The sequence below is a fragment of the Xiphophorus maculatus genome, chromosome 4 (assembly GCF_002775205.1).
Source record: "Xiphophorus maculatus strain JP 163 A chromosome 4, X_maculatus-5.0-male, whole genome shotgun sequence".
Lineage (NCBI taxonomy): Eukaryota > Metazoa > Chordata > Actinopteri > Cyprinodontiformes > Poeciliidae > Xiphophorus > Xiphophorus maculatus.
In genome coordinates, this window is record NC_036446.1 from 12,238,616 (window position 1) to 12,256,365 (window position 17,750).

The 17,750-nt window shown below is 37.0% G+C and overlaps 1 protein-coding gene across 4 annotated transcripts; it reads left to right on the plus strand.

Annotated features, from left to right (window-relative positions):
* Nucleotides 1-1,040: 1,040 nt before the first annotated feature.
* On the plus strand, nucleotides 1,041-17,250 carry LOC102222334 (protein eva-1 homolog A-like). 4 transcript variants are annotated; one of them, XM_023331808.1, is made up of 6 exons: nucleotides 1,041-2,034; nucleotides 7,105-7,689; nucleotides 10,566-10,666; nucleotides 13,638-13,805; nucleotides 14,781-15,140; nucleotides 16,394-17,250. In XM_023331808.1, the coding sequence occupies exons 4-6, from the start codon at nucleotides 13,703-13,705 to the stop codon at nucleotides 16,504-16,506; spliced, it is 576 nt and encodes a 191-aa protein (XP_023187576.1). In that variant the 5' UTR covers nucleotides 1,041-2,034; nucleotides 7,105-7,689; nucleotides 10,566-10,666; nucleotides 13,638-13,702; the 3' UTR covers nucleotides 16,507-17,250. The 4 variants fall into 4 exon arrangements, with proteins under 4 accessions (XP_023187576.1, XP_023187575.1, XP_023187574.1 ...); XM_023331807.1 differs by having other exon boundaries at nucleotides 10,575-10,666; XM_023331806.1 differs by lacking the exon at nucleotides 10,566-10,666.
* The last annotated feature ends 500 nt before the right edge of the window (nucleotides 17,251-17,750 follow it).

A 17,750-nucleotide genomic window follows, 5' to 3' on the forward strand; every position in this document is an offset into this window, starting at 1 on the left:
GTTTCAGTAATAAATAAAAAAAAATGCCAAAAATTTCCAGGTAAAATATTACAATAACATTTTATGACAGAATAGATATAATTTTATTACTTTTAGCAAAAATAGTTTTGAAATTTTTCACTTAAAAATGCAATCATATCAGCCTGAACAAGTTTCCTTTGTAGTTATTACATCAAAAACAATATAAGAATTTAAATTAACCAACACAAAAACAAAGATGTATATATATAATTATCTTCACAGCTGAAATTTTCACAGCACAGCTCTGAAATTTCAAGCTCAAATTGAAAATAGTGTACAATAAAAAGATAACACCTCAAATTTGTCTTCACCCCCATATAAAAGATGTTACAACCTGGGTTTGTATTTCCTTTTTTACCTTGGACATATTTAAACTGATGCTACTAGATACCATAAAAGATAGAGAAAATATCTGGTTGCGAGCGTTTATAACCAGATATTTTCTTGCTTCTCTTGTCTCCTGGCCAAAAGTCAGTAGAGTGGACACCAATGGACCTCAATGAATCCTTCTTCACACTCCACCGGCTCCAACTGGGGCTACAGAGCAGCAGCCATTACGTAACCGCACCAAGCTGCTCCACGCTGCCCTTACAGCAGCAGCACGCCGCAGCTGACTGGACAAAATTAGCTGAACCTCGCCCCCTGAAGTGGCGCTAATGGAGTCGATGACATAACGATTCCAAATGTGTCGCACCTGATCCATTGTTTGGCTTTTGTTTCAACAGGGAAATCATAACGTGGGATACACATTATGTACACGTGCAGCTGTATTTAAGAGAAATTATTCCAAATTGCACAATATTCCTGCTTTTTGTCCTGGATGTTTGTAGTGTAGCATCAGTTCTGTAGGAAAAATAACAAGGTTTTACTATTTTATTAGTCAGTTTTCTGGATACACACTGCAAAAACACAAAATCCTACCAATTATTTGTCTAATTTGTAGTGCAAATATCTTAGTATACTTTAAATAAGACAAAACCAACAAGTAAACTTTTAGCAAGATATAGGAGGCTGTTTTAAGTCTGGCATTTCTTAATGCTGACTAGAAAATTATGAGGTTCTGTTGCAGATTTTTTTCATTTTTAAGTAAAACATTTTTCCATGTTATAAATGAATTAATCTCCTAGTGGAACAACTAGATTTTCCTCAGTCATAAGGAGTTACTGACTTAACTCAAGCTCCGATATCTTGTTAAATATATTTGTAAGTTAGTTTTGTCGTATTTCAAGCGCATGAACATATTTGCACTAGAAACTAGACAAAAATAATTACTGATATTTTGTGTTTTTACAATGCACTGAGCTTTGAATTAATGTAGCTCATGAGATTCAGCTTTCCAAAAATATTGTTAAATTTAAATTTTTCATTTTATTGAACATTTTTCTTATATTGGATAACGACAGCCTGAGTAGATACTAAAAGCAGTTTTCAAATGATGATTTTTAAGAGGAAAAGCTTTCCAACCCAACCCAAAGCGTTATGGGGTTTGGACCATTTCCTGCAGGACTTTCTAATATAGAGCAAAATTTATGATTAACATCAATTATGGTAAGTTGTCAGACATCTTTAGGAAGAAGTCCAACCACAAACCACCATACCCCCATCGTACTGTTTTACTTTCAATATGATTCTGAAATGCTGTGTTATTTTTTGGTCAGATGACAAACTTTTGTCTTGTTGGCCAACAGAATATTTTATCAAAAGCCCTGCAGTTCCTTAATATTTTTTGGGGGGATAAATATATGTTTCATTGAATAGGTTAGGATAGGTAAAGGATACACAAAGCATGTTCATTACATTTTTTACATAAAATCAGTCTTGGATAATTGTTGTGCCTATTTTGAGCTCCTTTCAGAATGACCTTTTATAGGGCTCTGTCACTTTAAATCCGGATCAGCGGCTGGTGATCACGCCCCCCAGCTCAACATTTACACTCACACCTGAAGAAAGCTGTAACTCGACGCGCTTTTACATAGCTGTGCATTTGGAAGTGATTCGAGTGGTTTCTGGATGGTAAGTCGACAACAAAACACTGTTTCCCCCCCAGCAGCCATATTACAGCTCATACAGCGGTAAAACCAAACGCTCTGGAGCTCCACTGGGGTTGCTAGGTGACGGGCTGAGCTGGCTGGGGTTGCTAGGTAACGGCGCAGTGCCAGTTGAATGTGACTTAACATTTGGGAAGTTTTTAAAACTGCTCTTTTTCCGATACAAAAACATTAAATTGTTACCGAAAAAATAACTGGGTGTTTTTTTTATTTTAAGCTCTTGGTCTGTTTTTAGAAGCAGTTAAGACTCAAACGGACGTTTAAAAATATTCAAAATGTGAATTTTAATTCAGATTTTATGAGACGGTAAACAAAAGGATATGTGTTTTTTATGTATACAGTGTGTGTAAGGTTCTAGTTTCACTTATTTGTAAATAACAGTAAGACAACAATGTACCATGTAGCCCATGTAACCAAAATGACCCATAAAAGTATAGAAAATGTAGAGAGACTGTATGGATAGATATTTTGTATTAAGGCATAAAATAGAAGAAAAGTGCAATAGAGCGGAACAGGAGCAGCTTAAAGCCAGAGCAGGAGCACATAAGATATAGAAAAAGGTTATAGAGACAGAGAGAGACGTGTACAGAGAGGATGAGTCCGAGAGGCCCTCAGTTCCACTTGACTCAGTCATGGGAATGATTAGATTATCGCCACATGAACAGCTGTCTTATATAACACACACACATTTGGTTGTTCTGCTATCCCCATGGGGACACTTACCCACGTTATATTGTCCACGGCCCCTCACCCTAACCCTGAACCGAAACAATTTAACCCGTACCCTAAAACCAAGGCTTCATCCTCAAGGAGCGGTCTGGCCCAGACAGGAGCAGCCCAGAGGGCTGGGATGTCTGAAGTGCCCACAGGGATATGAAAGCAAAACGCACACACAGAAATAACTTGAATATAATGAGGTCTGTGTTCTGGCCAAAAGTCCTGGCTGAGTAAAGGTGCCCCGTAGCAACAGAGACTCAGGGTAATAAAAGAGACAGTCCATGTCTAAGAGAAAAAGCAGGGCCAGTCGGTTCTCCTGCTGTGAAATATGTGAATTAAATAAACAGAGAATGCGTTACAGTACCCGATTCGCCACAGAATCAGTTTAATATTAATAAAACGTCAGCCTGGAACTAAACTATTTTTGGAAAATCAAATAGAAGTAAGACTGTAAACATTTTAACAAAGATTTTTTCTGACAATGCTTGAGCGTGCCAAGCTGCCTGTACGGCTACACTGCAAAAACACAAACGCTTACCAAGTATTCTTGGTTTAGTTTCATGCAAATATCTCAGTAAACTTGGATTAAGACAACAGACATAATTTGCCAGTGACTAGTACTTTTTCATCAGTACTAAGGAATTAGTGACTTAAAACAAACTCATACATCTCACTGAAAAGTTACTTGTAAGTTTGTATTGTCTTATTTTAAGATATTTTACTAGAAACTCGAAGGTAAGGTAAGATCTTGTGTTTGTGCAGTGTATCGACTCTTGTTTGAGGTTTGTTACTGGGTTAAAAGACAGAAGTTAGAAGAAGTATGACATATCAGCAATTCAACCCTTTTTCAATAACAAATAGGATCCTCAGAAGTGTGTGGAGGAGCCATACACTCACAACAGCCTGGCACTTCCTGTTCATGCTGGTCACTAGCTTGGTCACACACTGCTGTGGGATGCCATTTATTAATCAGCATTTTCTTAAAGATAGACAGTGTAGATGTGATGAACACTCTGGCATTATTATGCAAAATTCACATTTGTATGTTTCCGTACTTCCATTTGGGTCTCAGCTGTTTCTAGAAACATCCAGCCATATTTTTTAGCAATACGTTAATGTTTTCTGGTGTCCGGAAAATGAGCCGTTTCAAAAATCTCCCAATTGTTAAGTCATAGTCGAAGGGCACTGTGCCGTTACCTAGCAACCGCGGCTGAGTCCAGCCCCATTACCTATCAACCCCGGCTGAGCTCAGTTCCGTTGCCCAGCAACCCCAGCTGAGCTCCTGCGTAGCTGGTTCGAGACAAAGACACTGAAAAACAGGGTTTTTTTGTTGCTGTTGTTTTTTTTTGTTGTTGTTTTGTTTTTCAATTAGCATTTTTTTCCAGGTCATACTTCTGTCTAGTCTTATGCATCATGACTGTTTGTTTATAAAACCCTAAGAAGAGCTGTACTATAAATGTTATTGTCTTGTGTACTGTGCAGTGACAATAAATCTAATCTAATCTAATCTAATCTAATCTAATCTAATCTAAACTAATATCTGAAGCTTGATACGGTTTTTTCCCCATTTACAAGTTATATATATGTTTTTAAATTACAGATTTAGTCTACATTTTATTTTTTGCGGTTCCAATGTATGCTTCACTGCAGCATGTTATGGTTAATCTGCAGCTCTTAAATCATGTTTTTATTGATAAAACAATTTATTCATACTTTGGTAATTAATGACTGATGATTTATCCGTCTACCCAGCAGGATAAATTTAAACTGCAGAGAAAACTCTGAGTTCCTCATCCTTAGTCCTGTCCCTCAATATTTAACTGATGACAAACGATTCCTCACAGGATGCACTACATGAAGTTAAGACTCTTAATATTTCATCAACCTGTGCAGGAGATGCAAAAAATAGATGCACTGGTATGCAAGAGGTCCACATGTGGTGCATTCAGCATGTACAATATCAGGTTGTGCTTAATGTTTGTAATCTTCTTAAATTAGTGTTTAAATTTAGCAATGTATTTATTGCCAATGTTTGAAGCAAGAAATGTCAGTTTTCTCTCTTTTGTTTCTTTAACACTTGTAATGTTTTATCTACAGGAAAGTTTAAAGATACAGAAGCAATAATTGATACTTTAACTATGGTTAAAGTCAGGCAAACATTTCTCTACACATACCATAAATAATTCATATGTAAATATGTTTAGATTTGGATTCAGCAACTTTAATAAGATTTATGGATTTATATTTGAGTCTATTCTCTGGAAAAAACGTGTCTAGTTGACTTTGATCACTGAAGTGATTTATAAAACAGATTTCTGTTCCAGAAATGTTGCAGGTTTTCCCACTTTAATATTACAATTTACCTTTGCTTTACTATAACAATGTCAATTAAAAAAGGGTTTTTTAGATTATCCTAAAATACCTTTTTGTTGATTTTACATCTAGGTGGAGTAAAACATCAAAATGCTTGGAAATTAACTAAAAAAACAAAATGAAGGGGCTAAGATTAAAGGCAAACTTTACAGAGCTAAATTGGGGTCACAAACTTTGTTCAAAAGAATAAAATTTCAAACAGAAAAAAGTTAATTTGAGAAAGAGTTTTCAGTTTCACATCTTTTTTTTTCTAAACTTTTTTTCAATTTTATTTTTTGCTTTTGGTCATAATGTAGCTCCATACATTACTGTTTACCATTGAATATTAGCAGTATTCTCATGCATGTTTGATAAATACGTTGTTTGTAGAGCAATTCCTTCACTTCTCCACTTTTGGGAGTTTACTGATCAGATTTCCAGCTTCTTTTTTTTAAATTTATTACATGAAATCCAATTTGAACTCTTAATTATTTTTTTGTCCTTGTCACTTCAAATTAGGCTGGAATTAAAGTTTGTGTTGGTGAGAGCATTTATTTCAGAGCGCTTGCAGCCTCAGAGTATTACTGACATTGAAGTCACCCTCCCATTCACCTAACAGCGATGTATAATGTAGGATATGTACAGCATTAACATTAAATTAGACGGCTTCATCCAGTGTGTGGAAGCTTACTCAGCAGGGGGTAGATGAGGGCGGCGATACTAACCTCTGACAACATTTCATTGGTGGCAGTGGGATCTGTGAGGAGCTGCAGCAGCAAAGCATGAGTGTGCAGGCATGCGGCAAAATAACGCAAAAAACACTGATGGTATAAGTTCATCTGCTTGATTTAAATGCAGTACTGAACAAGCTTTGCATTCAAAGAAGTTTGTAATATTTCTAAAGCTGGCTGCATGCGCTAACTCAGATTTTTCCTTAATTGTTTGAGAAATGTTGGTTGATTTGAGATGTCTTTTTGTACGTTTTACCTCTGCCGGAGTGTTTTTCTTGCACATACCTGTTGAGAGCCGTTGGCCTGGAAAAAGCTGCCAGCCCCCCAGCCAGAGGCGGGAAGATTTTCAGCCTTTTCCTGTTGCGTAATGTCAGCTAGAAAACAACCTGCCAACAGGACAGGTTGGCTGATCAAAATTTAATAAACAGAATGTGGTCGACTTTAACCTAAATTAAACATGGTTTGCTGGCTCACCTTAGACACGCAAACTTTTGTTTCTTTATGTTTTTCTCATCAGAAGAATTCATACACTTCAAACTTTTAACATTTTATTACATTGTTACTACGGAATATTCTTCAATGTTGGGATTTTATGTTATTTATACAGAGACAAGAAACTATGGCAGGAGTGTTCAACCTTTACAACCTGAAGAGATATTTTGCTCTCAGGAAATAAAACTAGTTTAGAGCCACAAATGCCAGATGACTTTTTGAAAAAGTCAGGTTTGTTGTGAAGAATTTGACTTAATATGAGTCACAACACAAATTTAGTTTCCATTTGGGATCAATAAAGTATTTTTTGAATTTAATTTGAATTGAATTAACTCACAAACCAATCATCTTGTGTTCTCAAGATTATCTTGTGTTGAGAAAACCATCGGGAAAACGTAGATTTAGAATATGTCAGCTCTCAGCTTCCGTAGGTTTTTATTTCAGTATTTCAGTTTTGGGTTGTCATATTTTATTTTAGGTATTTAAAATATCTTCTTCCAGTTCCAGTGTAAAGCTTATTGCTCTTCGAGAGGGCAAACTTGCATTGTTATGCAATTATTAATATATTACTTAAAAATAGTCTCAAGACATTGATATTACCGTTTATCGCAATAACTTCTGGGTCAATGTATCGTTCTGTACATTTGTTATTTTGACAGGCCTGGTTGTGACAAGTTTTACATTGTAAACTCTGATTTTGTGACATGACAAATTGCTCTGTGTTTTCCTCTCCTCTCTCTAAGCAGGAGGAGTGGCACCCGGTCTGCATGTGCAGTTGTGTGAATGTGTGTGGCGTCGTTGCCTGTAAGTGAGAGGAAGAAAAGGATGCAGAGGTTTGGCAGCGAGGGAGGAGGGAGATTCACTCGACCTGTCCGGGTCTTTCATGTCACATTTCTGCCCTCGGGATCTGACCTCTGTAACCCTGTCTGGAAAATAACCTGGAAAAACTAAAATGGAATAATGGAAAACTGCCCTCTGGAAAAGAGTCGGAGCAACGCACCTCCTCTTCCTCCTCCTCCTCCTCTTCCCTCCTCGTCCTGCTGCTGCATCAGACAGGAGAACTGAAGAGAAGAATGAAAGACGTTTTTTAATTTGCTCCTGCGCTGGAGCTTGTGTGCCAAAGTGAAGGCTTTATGTGGATTTATGCATCTGATTGTACAGTTTGAACTGTTTTAGTTTCTGTTTAAGAGGAAAGAGCACATAGTGGAGGGAGAGGGGAGGAGGGCGATGAGCAGTGAGATGAGATGACTACAAAGGACAGGAGTAAAGAGGAGAGTTGAAGAAGAGAAAGCAGAAGACTGGGATCTGGATCCTGTTATTATTTAACTGTAAGTATAACAATATACCTAATATTTGCTAAAAACTGTACTTTTTGGTAGTCTAGATGCAAGTATTGCGCAGTAAGTCTCCTCTATATTCCTTTTTATCTAGATATTTAACACTGCTTCTGCTCAGTTTGTCTACTTTCTGCTGCTTTCTTTGCATTTTGTCTCATTTGATTGTTTCTGCTCTCTTTGCGTGTCACGTTAGCAGCAGGAGAGGGAAAGGCCACTGTCACATCGTGTTAGTGTTATTAGACATGCACAGAGGGAGAAATACACTTCAGCTTTGATGAGAGCATTCTGGAAGATGTGTGCATGCGTGTGTGTGTGTGTACGCGTACGTGCAGGGGGCGTGTGCGTGTGTGTGTGTGTGTGTGTGTGTGTGTGTGTGTTCAGAGACAGAGTTGTAGGAGCGACAGTTTTCTAAACCAACATTTTGCAGCGCAATAATCTGGTCATTCACAGCAGAAAGGTAATGAAGATTACACTCTGATAAAACAAGGAATTAGTTTGTTCCTAAATGTGTCTTAATTTAACAAAAAAAGAAATAAAAATTAGCAATGAGAATATAACATGCTCACCAAGAGCAGATTGTCTTCTGAGGATTTTAAATACATGTTTTATTTTAAATGGTTAATGTATTTGAATTACATCACACATTGAAATAACCAAAATTACACAAAAAAATTTTGAGATCTGGTCATTAATAATAAAATTAATCAATTATTCAAAAATCTTTTACTCTACTATCCACTCATTGAAAGTGAGCAGATATTAATGTGTATAATAAAAATGCAATTTTTTTTTAATCTCTGTTCAATATTAAATTAGACTAAACGTTTCCTGTGTTATATAAATTAGGATTACCAAAATTATTTTAGTTTGGAAGTTGACAGAATAATGAGAAAGAAAGAGATTTTTTACTTTTTTTTTTTTTAGATTTTTTAAAATTAATTTATCCAAATTCAGAAGTTCACAAGAAAGCTTTTAAATATTTGACAAAGCCAAATATTTGTAATTTCAAGGCTTTGTTAGATTCGGATTTATTCATTTAATTTCTCTTTGGGATCAGTTAAGTACTTTTGAATTTGAATTAATTAACAACTTTCATAGGATGAGAACTCAATGAAAAAATTAAATCTTATATTAAGTGCACGTTTTAGATACAACAAAGTATTTTGATCATGTTTTTTACCTTAATTTTATTTCATGTTAAAATCACAAACATTTAGGATCTTTTTACTCAAATACAGACTTTCACACACAAGTCATTAAACATTAAACTTGGATAAGGTTTTCTAAGAATATTGTTGTTATTGTATTATTATTATTATTGTTATTATTATAAAAACGCTTTATAGACCAACAAAAACTTTTTATCAAGACGACGGGGTTCCATTAATGCCAAAAATATGTTAATGTGTCTATAGCATGTTTCTATGGTGTGTTTGTAGTGTGTTTATGTATTGTGCTCTTATGTGTATATATGTAATTTGTATAAACATAGCCATAGACACATGAACATATTTTTGGCACCAATGCTGAGTTCACACTGCAGCCTGAAGTGACCCAATTCAGATTTTTTTGCCTTAATGTGGCCTGAATCTGATCTTTTCATTGCTGTCTGAACAACACAGGTCGGATTTTTTTGACTCAGGCCACTTGGATATCCGATACGTATCAGATCTTTTCTGATCTGAATGTTCAGGTCTCATTCATCCGACCTGAACGTCACTGATACTCGACAAACGTCACTATTCTGCGTCCTGATACTCGGAAGCGGGAAGAATAACAACAACCATGACAGACTTTAATGAGGATTAAGTTCCTAATATGCTGCTCCAGTCGGATAACAACTTCAAATGTGTAAGCTATGCTCCACCTTTAGCCTCCATGTTTACTTCTGCAAACACCGAGCACTTCTTCTCTTTTGTGACTGTTGGCAAAACACTGAGAACGCTGACGTTATTGCGCCCTCTACTGCGCATGCAGGACACTTTCAGGTCGTTTGCAGTTCACACTGGAGATCGCATACAAGACGCATTTATTTGGAAGTGTGAACGACCACAGCAAAAGAAATTTAATTTCACAAAAAATCAGAATTGGGTCACTTCATGCTGCAGTGTGAATGTAGCCCAATATAATCTCATTTAATACCTGTTTTGTGTATATGGCTGTAGTTCTTCTATATGTTGTGCAGCTCATGAAGTATTTATTATGCAAGTATATAATTTGATTTAAAAATAAATGCAGTTTGTACCGTTTTTTTATACTGTAAGAATGCATCCCTTTATCACCCATGTTATTGTTTTTATTTATTAGTCACTCCCACCAGAAACGTGGTGGGAGTGGTGGTGGAAATATTCTTTTAAAAGAATATTTTGTTATTTCTATTTAAAAAAAGACGAATAGACAGTGTCAGTGATGGATGCAGCTAGATGATGGTGTTATGTTGTAGTTTGTGTTGTGTTGACTCCTGGGCAGAGGGGCAGTGATGACTTGGCTGCAGGCCTTGCGTGTCTTTCTGATGTCATTACATAACTGTGATGCTCAGTTGCCTGATATTAGAGTAAGAGATTCATTAGATGCCTATTTTAAAATCTGGGCTTGTAATAACCTTAAATAAAAAAATCATGTTGACATGTTTCCTGCTGTAAGTCGAACTGTCGCATCCAGACTTTGGAGGGAAAGCAACAGAGGGTGAGAAGGAAGGGCAGCCTCTTCCTGGAGCTTTTCCACACAACATCACAAAGCGACTCTGACAGTCGGTGAATTTAGAAGTGCTTCGAGGTTGTGTTCATGCTATGGTCGACAGCCACGCTACTAAATTCCTCGGTTAGTATTGTTAAACAATTCAAACCCTGATGTGCTGCTTTTCTGAGAATGAACAGGTGTGACAGGGGGAAAAAGCATCTGGATGTTTTCAGAAATGTGACAGCCGAAACACACATCTGTCCTCCAGCACGCTGTCTTTTTATTGCAGGTCAGTAGTGCTGTCTTTCTGCATTTTTCCAGCTGAAGACATCCTGAGAAATTAGGCCACTTTGATCTCCTCTGAGTGCATCATACATTTTTTATTTATCAGAGTTTAAACTCGTGCCCTGTCTTTACATGAGAGTACAACATTTAGGTTTTAACTTCAATGTTTTCGCCACAGTTTAAAATTTAAATGTTTAAAGACAGGGTGAAGCAATTTCTAGGTGTTAAAAACAGAAGCTGCTCTGTCTTCGCAGATATTTTCTTACACTGGATAGGGGAAAAATACCCAACACATATCCTGCATATTTCACTGACATTTAATTCAACTCCGCTTACCCTGTTTTGGTCAGTTAGGAATGCCAAAAATAATTTCTGTTGGGGTTTCTGCTAGGGTTCCGTCACCTAGCAACCCCCTAGTGGAGTTCCGCCCGTCGCCTAGCAACCCAAGTGGAGCTCCAGCATTTTTGGTCAGTTGGTTTTACTGCTGCATGCGGTGAACAGTGACTGCTGGAAAAGACAAGAGTTTTGCTGTAGACTTACCATGTAGAAACCACGTTCTGGATTCTTCTTCCTTCAGGTGTATTGTTGAGTTGGGGCCAGCAGCAGCGTATTTGGATTTAAAGTGACAAGACGCTCTAAAAAAGCTCATTCTGAAAGGAGCTCACAATAGGTAGAACTGAGCAGACTGAAATCTCATTATCTAGGAATAATTTTGTGCAAAAAGAATGCGATGAGAATGTTTTGTGACCTGACCTAACCTGTTCAATAAAGCATAATAGGTCACCTTTAAAGTTATTCTTGTATAATGCCATGAACTCAAAGACTCTGAGCAAATGTGTTTAATATTCTAGTTGCAGAGCTGAAGACAAAAGCAAAAGCACAACAAAAGCTTAAGCGGGACCCTGGAAGGTGGTGTGCCAGAATGTGAAAGGTTGAACGCAAGAATTTGTTACCTTTTGTTGGCATTTTTAGCTCCAACAAATATGCTGGAAGGAAAAAACAGATGCCTATGCTCATCAGTGTTTTGTTTCTGTCAGGTTTATTACCACAAAATACACTAAAAAGGGATCTGCTGCTCTTTATCACATTTAAATGTCTAATTAGGTCAGATTAATCAGGAGAAAACAATGCAGTGACCACTGCAAAACAGAGATAAGCAATTACAGTGAAATATAAACTTCTAGCTAAGAGTCATTTAAAAGTCCAAGCTAGACATACAGAACAGGCTACAAATACTTCCTTGAAGTTGCAACAACACTCTGACTTCAAGATGAGAGCACCAGTACTAATGGACTGGGATTTTTAGGAACTTAATCCACAGAATCAAGTTTAATCCAATCACTGACTGGTACAACTTCGTGTTCACTTCATCTCATCCTCTTGTACCAACACCACCTATTCCCACTGGAGGAAGAGATTATCCTTTGTAATTGCCATTCATTGGTTTTTGCCAGTCTGCTGACTGTCGTAAACACTGAAAACATGAAACATCAACTAAATTTGGGTGAATAATGTAGCCCTTTCTGTGTCAGTATGATATGATTCATTATTTAAAATGTGTTAATAATACCGATTCCCTCTGTTCATTGAGTGGCTCTGCAAAACCTGAATATTGTGAAAAAGGAAATAAATAGTGTATTTTAATGCAAAATAAAGTAGATAGGATACATGTTGGAAAGTATCGACAACTTCAACATTTCTGATGGCGACCTTTCGGAGGTGATACAGCTCATCGGAGTCATGAGCTCCTTTCAGTATGTTTTCCACTCAGGCTGGGACTTTGGACATTTATCTGTGGTGACATGGTCACTGTGTGAGCATTTAGCAACACCTGTCCTTTTCCACATGCTCCGCACAAAGGTCAAGTGTACAGACCTGATGGACGACGCACCACCTGGGGATTATTTCACTGCAGCCAGGGAAGAAGAAAAACGAGGTGGGAAAGTGAGAGGAGTTTAGCTCACTGTGCAGAAGCAAAGCAAAAATAGATGGCCTGCTTTAAGAAACTGAATTATGAGTTAATTAAAGGAACCTATGGTACTTCCATGAACAGGTTATTATAGCTCTATGGGCTACACAAATCATGTTTGTTACATTTGTTACACAAAGTAATTCTTACATAATAAGATTGTCTTGTCTTGTTACTTTAAATCCAAATTAGTTGCTGCTGGCCACGCCGCACAAACTCAATCTTATTGTAGAAAAGCAGAAGTAGAGCCTCCTGCACAAACAACAAGAATGCAGCAAGTAGTAAGTCAGTGACAAAACACTTGCCTCTTCCAGCAGCCATTGTACAGCACATACAGCAATAAAACCAGCTGGCTAAATGTGCTGGAGCTCAGCTTGGGTTGCTAGGTAACAGGCTGGGCTTACCTGAGGTTTCTAGGTAACGACACATTGATCGTGGAATGTGACTTAACAATCAGGAGGTCTTTGAAACGGCTCATTTTCTAGGCATCAAAAAACATTAACTTATTGCCAAAAAACGGCTGAATGTTCCTTTTAAACACTTGAACTATTTTTAAAGCAATTGAGGCCACAATGGAAGTATAAAAATCTTTATTGTCTATACAAACCTGCAAAATGTGAATTTTGCATAATAAATCCCCTTTAAATAATAATCAATTACATCTAGAGTGCTTCTTTAGTTGCACATAGCTGCAGTTACGAATCATATGCCATGACCTTGTATTGGGATGAGTTTGTTCTGCATTTACTAAAACCATAGATTCATGAGAAAACTCAGCTGAACATCCAGTAGTTTTATGAGTTTCACTTTTCATCTTCATTCTGTTTTTAATAAGGATGTTACTTTTTAAGGTGAATTTGAAATCCTTTATTGGCACTAATAAATAAATTGCACTATTAATATTACCAATATTTATTATTTCAAATGCTGTGCAGAATTGTTAGTTTAGATGCGACAGAACCATTCACTTACTCTTCTGCTTTTTCCTAAAAACCTGACAATCCAGGAGGAGAGATGAGGCACTGATCTAACTTCTCCAGGAACTTATACCGAGCTCATCTCTGCCACAATATGAGCACTCCAACACCCGGAAGCCCAAACTCGGAGGTGAAGATGGGGTCCCAGGAGATGGCGATGCTGAGCAACCTTTTGGCTGCTTACACTTTCATTGCAGGTAGGATCAACAATTCATGTGGGATTGTCTGTGATCAGTCTTTTAATTGTAGCCCTCATGTATTTCTGTGTTGAACAAACATTTGAAACATAAGTGGCTCTAAAATTGTAAAAGTAAAAGTAAAAGTAAAAACTGTCTAATAAGTTACTCAAGTTAAAATGCAAAAAGGCTTCTGGTTTAAAGGCTACTCAAGTACTGAGTAACTGATCAGCACATCTGATTTCATATTTAAAAATTACAATCATCAGACAGACAACATTGTAAAGTTATGTCAAAAATCTGTTTTTTTAAGACTAAAATAAAAACATTCAAATAAATAGCTTGGTTACAAAAGAACAGATTCAGGCAGCACTTTTCCAAACTTCATGAAGAATTCTTCATGAAATCAAGAACATTATGGATAATCCTGACCGTCTTCTACATGAGACTGTCTTGAGAAAACAGAGTATTATCTTCAGTCAGAGGGTTCTTCAGATTCGCTGCAGTACAGACTGCTACAGGAGATCTTTCTTGCCAACAGCCATCAGTGTCTACAATAACTCTTTGAAGACAATATCAGTTACAAGATATTAATTCAAATATTCAAACAATTAATTTGCCTTTGGGAATTTGAATTTTTGAAGCAGTAAATAAATAAATAAAATATAAATTTGTGCAGATACATGGTCAATGGAAACTTATCTGTCTGTTTTAAATCAGACTAAACCTTTCCACCTTTGAACCGAAAGGAAAATAAATGTAATTTTTAAGCATTTTGATTCCAGGTTTCAGCTGTAATGTCTTGATTCTGTAAATATGAGGAATCAAAGGTGGAAACTAGATGAAGATCAGGCAGTGAAAACAGGAAGTTTGATGCCAGATAAAGAGTTTGAAGAAGCAGAGAAAGGAGGAGATTCAGAACGTAAAGACAGAGGAGGATGAAACCATCGGCTGCCTGTTTAACTCTGAATTGATTGTTGCTTCCCTTTATCGCAGACCAACCTGAGAGAACGGCTCTAGTGTTCCTCGGCGGTGTGTGTGTTGGACTCCTGGTCACGCTGTGCGCCATCGTCTTCCAGATACACTGCCGAGCGGACTGCCACTATGGCAACAGCAACGACCTTCAGAAACGCCAAAGGGTCCGACGTCACCGTCGCCAGCACCTCTGTGCCCGCCCTCAGCTCACAGATGGTAACCCAGACAACACCGGTGCTGTGGTTGTGGCCTCTGGAGTGACTGGGAACACTGGGGACTGTGAGCCAGAGGACTGGGATGACACGTCTGACCTGTCGGCACGGCGACGCAGGCGCTTCGAGAGAGCTCTGCTGAACGCCACCATGTTCACATCTTCTGAGGGTATCTGTCACAGAAACACTTTTTAATGGTTCTCCATTTTATAGTCTCCTTTAATCAATCAATCAATCAATCAATCAAGTTTATTTGTGTAGAACATTTCAGCAGCAAGGCAGCTCAAAGCGTTTTACATAATAAAAACACAAAATTACAAAGTTTTAAAGAAAACACTGTGCAGTCAACAATTGAACAAACATTACATTTTGATGAGTGCCAACACTAAAATCAGACACATTAAATATGTTGGTCAATGTTTAATTTATGTTCAAAAGAAACTCTAAACAGGTGAGTTTAATGAAAAAAAAAATGTTACAAATATGCATTCAAGCTGCAAATGTGAATTCAGCTCTTGTTACCTTTGATTAAGATGAGTTAAAGAGCTTAAAATAAACAAATCTTTTAATAAACTGATCTCACGCTGTAAGCTCTTTATTCTTTGGGGAAAAATAGGAGGTCTATTATGCAAAATTCACATTTTTCTTTTTCCATTTGGGACTCAACTGCCTCTAAAATCAGCCCAATGCTTAAAAAACACACATCTGTTTTATGGCTATAAGTTAATGTTTTTTGGTGTCTGGAAAATGAGCCATTTCAAAAACTTCCTAATTGTTAAGTCAAATTGGGTGCTGTCACCTAGCAACATCAACCGAGCCCAGCCTGTCACCTAGCAACCGAACCATAGTTCCAGCACTTTTGGTCAGCTGGTTTTACTGCTTTATGTGCTGTACAATGGCTGCTGGAAAAGTTACAAGTTTTGTTGTTGACTGACTTAAAAAAACAGCTCTGAATTTCTAAATTGGTGAAATAATATAATTAATGTAGGAGATGTGTGTATGTCTTGTTCAACCATAACAGTGTAGGGTGACAACTTGAAGATTTAGGATGAAATGGTTGTTGTTGGCATCTGTAAGAGTTCAGCAAGAGAAACGTGTTAAATGTGTGTGAAATGTTCAATCCAGTGTGTTAAAAACGGTCATGACACAAACATAATCAAACATTGAGGCAGGGCTAAGAATGACCAAAGAATAAATGGTTTGAGAAACTCGGCTCACTAAGTAAAACACTCAATAAATAACTCATCAAATGGATGAAAATGATTTTTTATGAAAAAGTTTTCTTGTAGGCTCTGAGTTTAGCTCTGATTTTCTGGTTTTCTGCACACAGTCCAACTTTATGTGATAAATAAAATGAAATGTTAAGTTCTAAAAGTAAATCAGAGGATAGGTGTTTAAAAGTGTCTGTTTGTGTGTCTTTAGAGCTGGACCGGGCCCAGCGACTGGAGGAGCGGGAACGGGTTCTTCGAGAGATCTGGATGAATGGACAACCAGACATCAGCACAGTGACTCAAAGCCTCAACAGATATTACTGATGGAAAGCCAAGACGACAGATACAGACCGGGAAGAAAACAAAGCGCAGGCAGTCAGATGGATGACTGGTGCAGAAAAATGAACATAAACATGAAACAGTTTCCACTGCAGCAGTGAGCCTCTGAACAATGAGGTAACACTGGTTTGTTTGGGGCTCAACAAGAAGAGAGGACAGAAATGGATTTTCAATAAAACTATTGTCTGTAGCTGATATTTAATGGACTCTGGGCTATGTGACTGCTGCCATTAATTTACTGGGATGTTTTCTCTTTTCTGTTTCTTCGGCATTTCTCAGTAGAACATGAAAAGGAGCAGAAGGGAATAACAATCTAGAGTCCACAGCTTGATTTTGTAGAATAATGTTGCACTTTTCTCAGCTGACCCTATATTGTTTGTGAACCTGCAATAATCAGAGTGTTGCAACTTGATACTTTTATATTGAAGGGCAACTTCCTCTTCCAAGGCGATCATGGAAACTCTATGACAAACATGGTGATACGAATACTGGTGCTTTTTCTACTGCATTTCAATTTCATCTGGTTGCTCACTGAATGGCATCAGACACATGAAGCACTGAGGATCATCAGCTCTGTTGCATCACTTTATGACAATCCTCAATCTGAGTTATTACAAAGAATGATTAACTTAATTTTAATATTTTATTAACTTTGTTTTGACGTAATGATTAAACTGCTGTATATAAGACATTAAAATGGTGGCTTTGCAGTTTTTTAAAAACACAAAGTACAGTAGACCTATCATGCAAAATTCACATTTTGGACATTATTGTACTTCCATTTGTTTCTCTACTGCTTCTAACAACAGCACAAGCACGTAAAAATAAATGCATAAATTTAATTTGTGTGGCTTATAGAATATCAATCAATTGAATCAGTTTCAGAATATGCAGACAATTCTTGTTTTTAGAACATAAAATGAAAATCTCTGATGCATTATTAATCAACCTTGAAAAAAAGAAGGAAAAAATAAAATAAAATGAGTATTTTAAACCCTAAAATTAATATAAATTCATGCAGGTGATGAGGGTATGGATATTTTGGACCAGAACAACCAAGAAGAAAAATGGTAAAAGTTTGTAAAGTTCGTCACCTGGTGTCGAAAAAGTGCAACTGCATGCTTTCTACCTCTTTTTTTCCATTAATTCTTTCTTAAAAACGTTACTATGTTAATCCAGGTCAAATTTCAAGTAAAAATATAATGAAAACAATCTAAGCTAACTAGCAC

What these genes read in the sequence shown, in the direction of transcription:
- LOC102222334 (XM_023331808.1), top strand. Translation starts at nt 13,703, where the DNA reads ATGAGCACTCCAACACCCGGAAGCCCAAACTCGGAGGTGAAGATGGGG. An exon ending in TGCTTACACTTTCATTGCAG is followed by an intron (nt 13,806 to 14,780) that starts GTAGGATCAACA and finishes CCTTTATCGCAG; the next exon opens with ACCAACCTGAGAGAACGGCT. An exon ending in CATGTTCACATCTTCTGAGG is followed by an intron (nt 15,141 to 16,393) that starts GTATCTGTCACA and finishes GTGTGTCTTTAG; the next exon opens with AGCTGGACCGGGCCCAGCGA.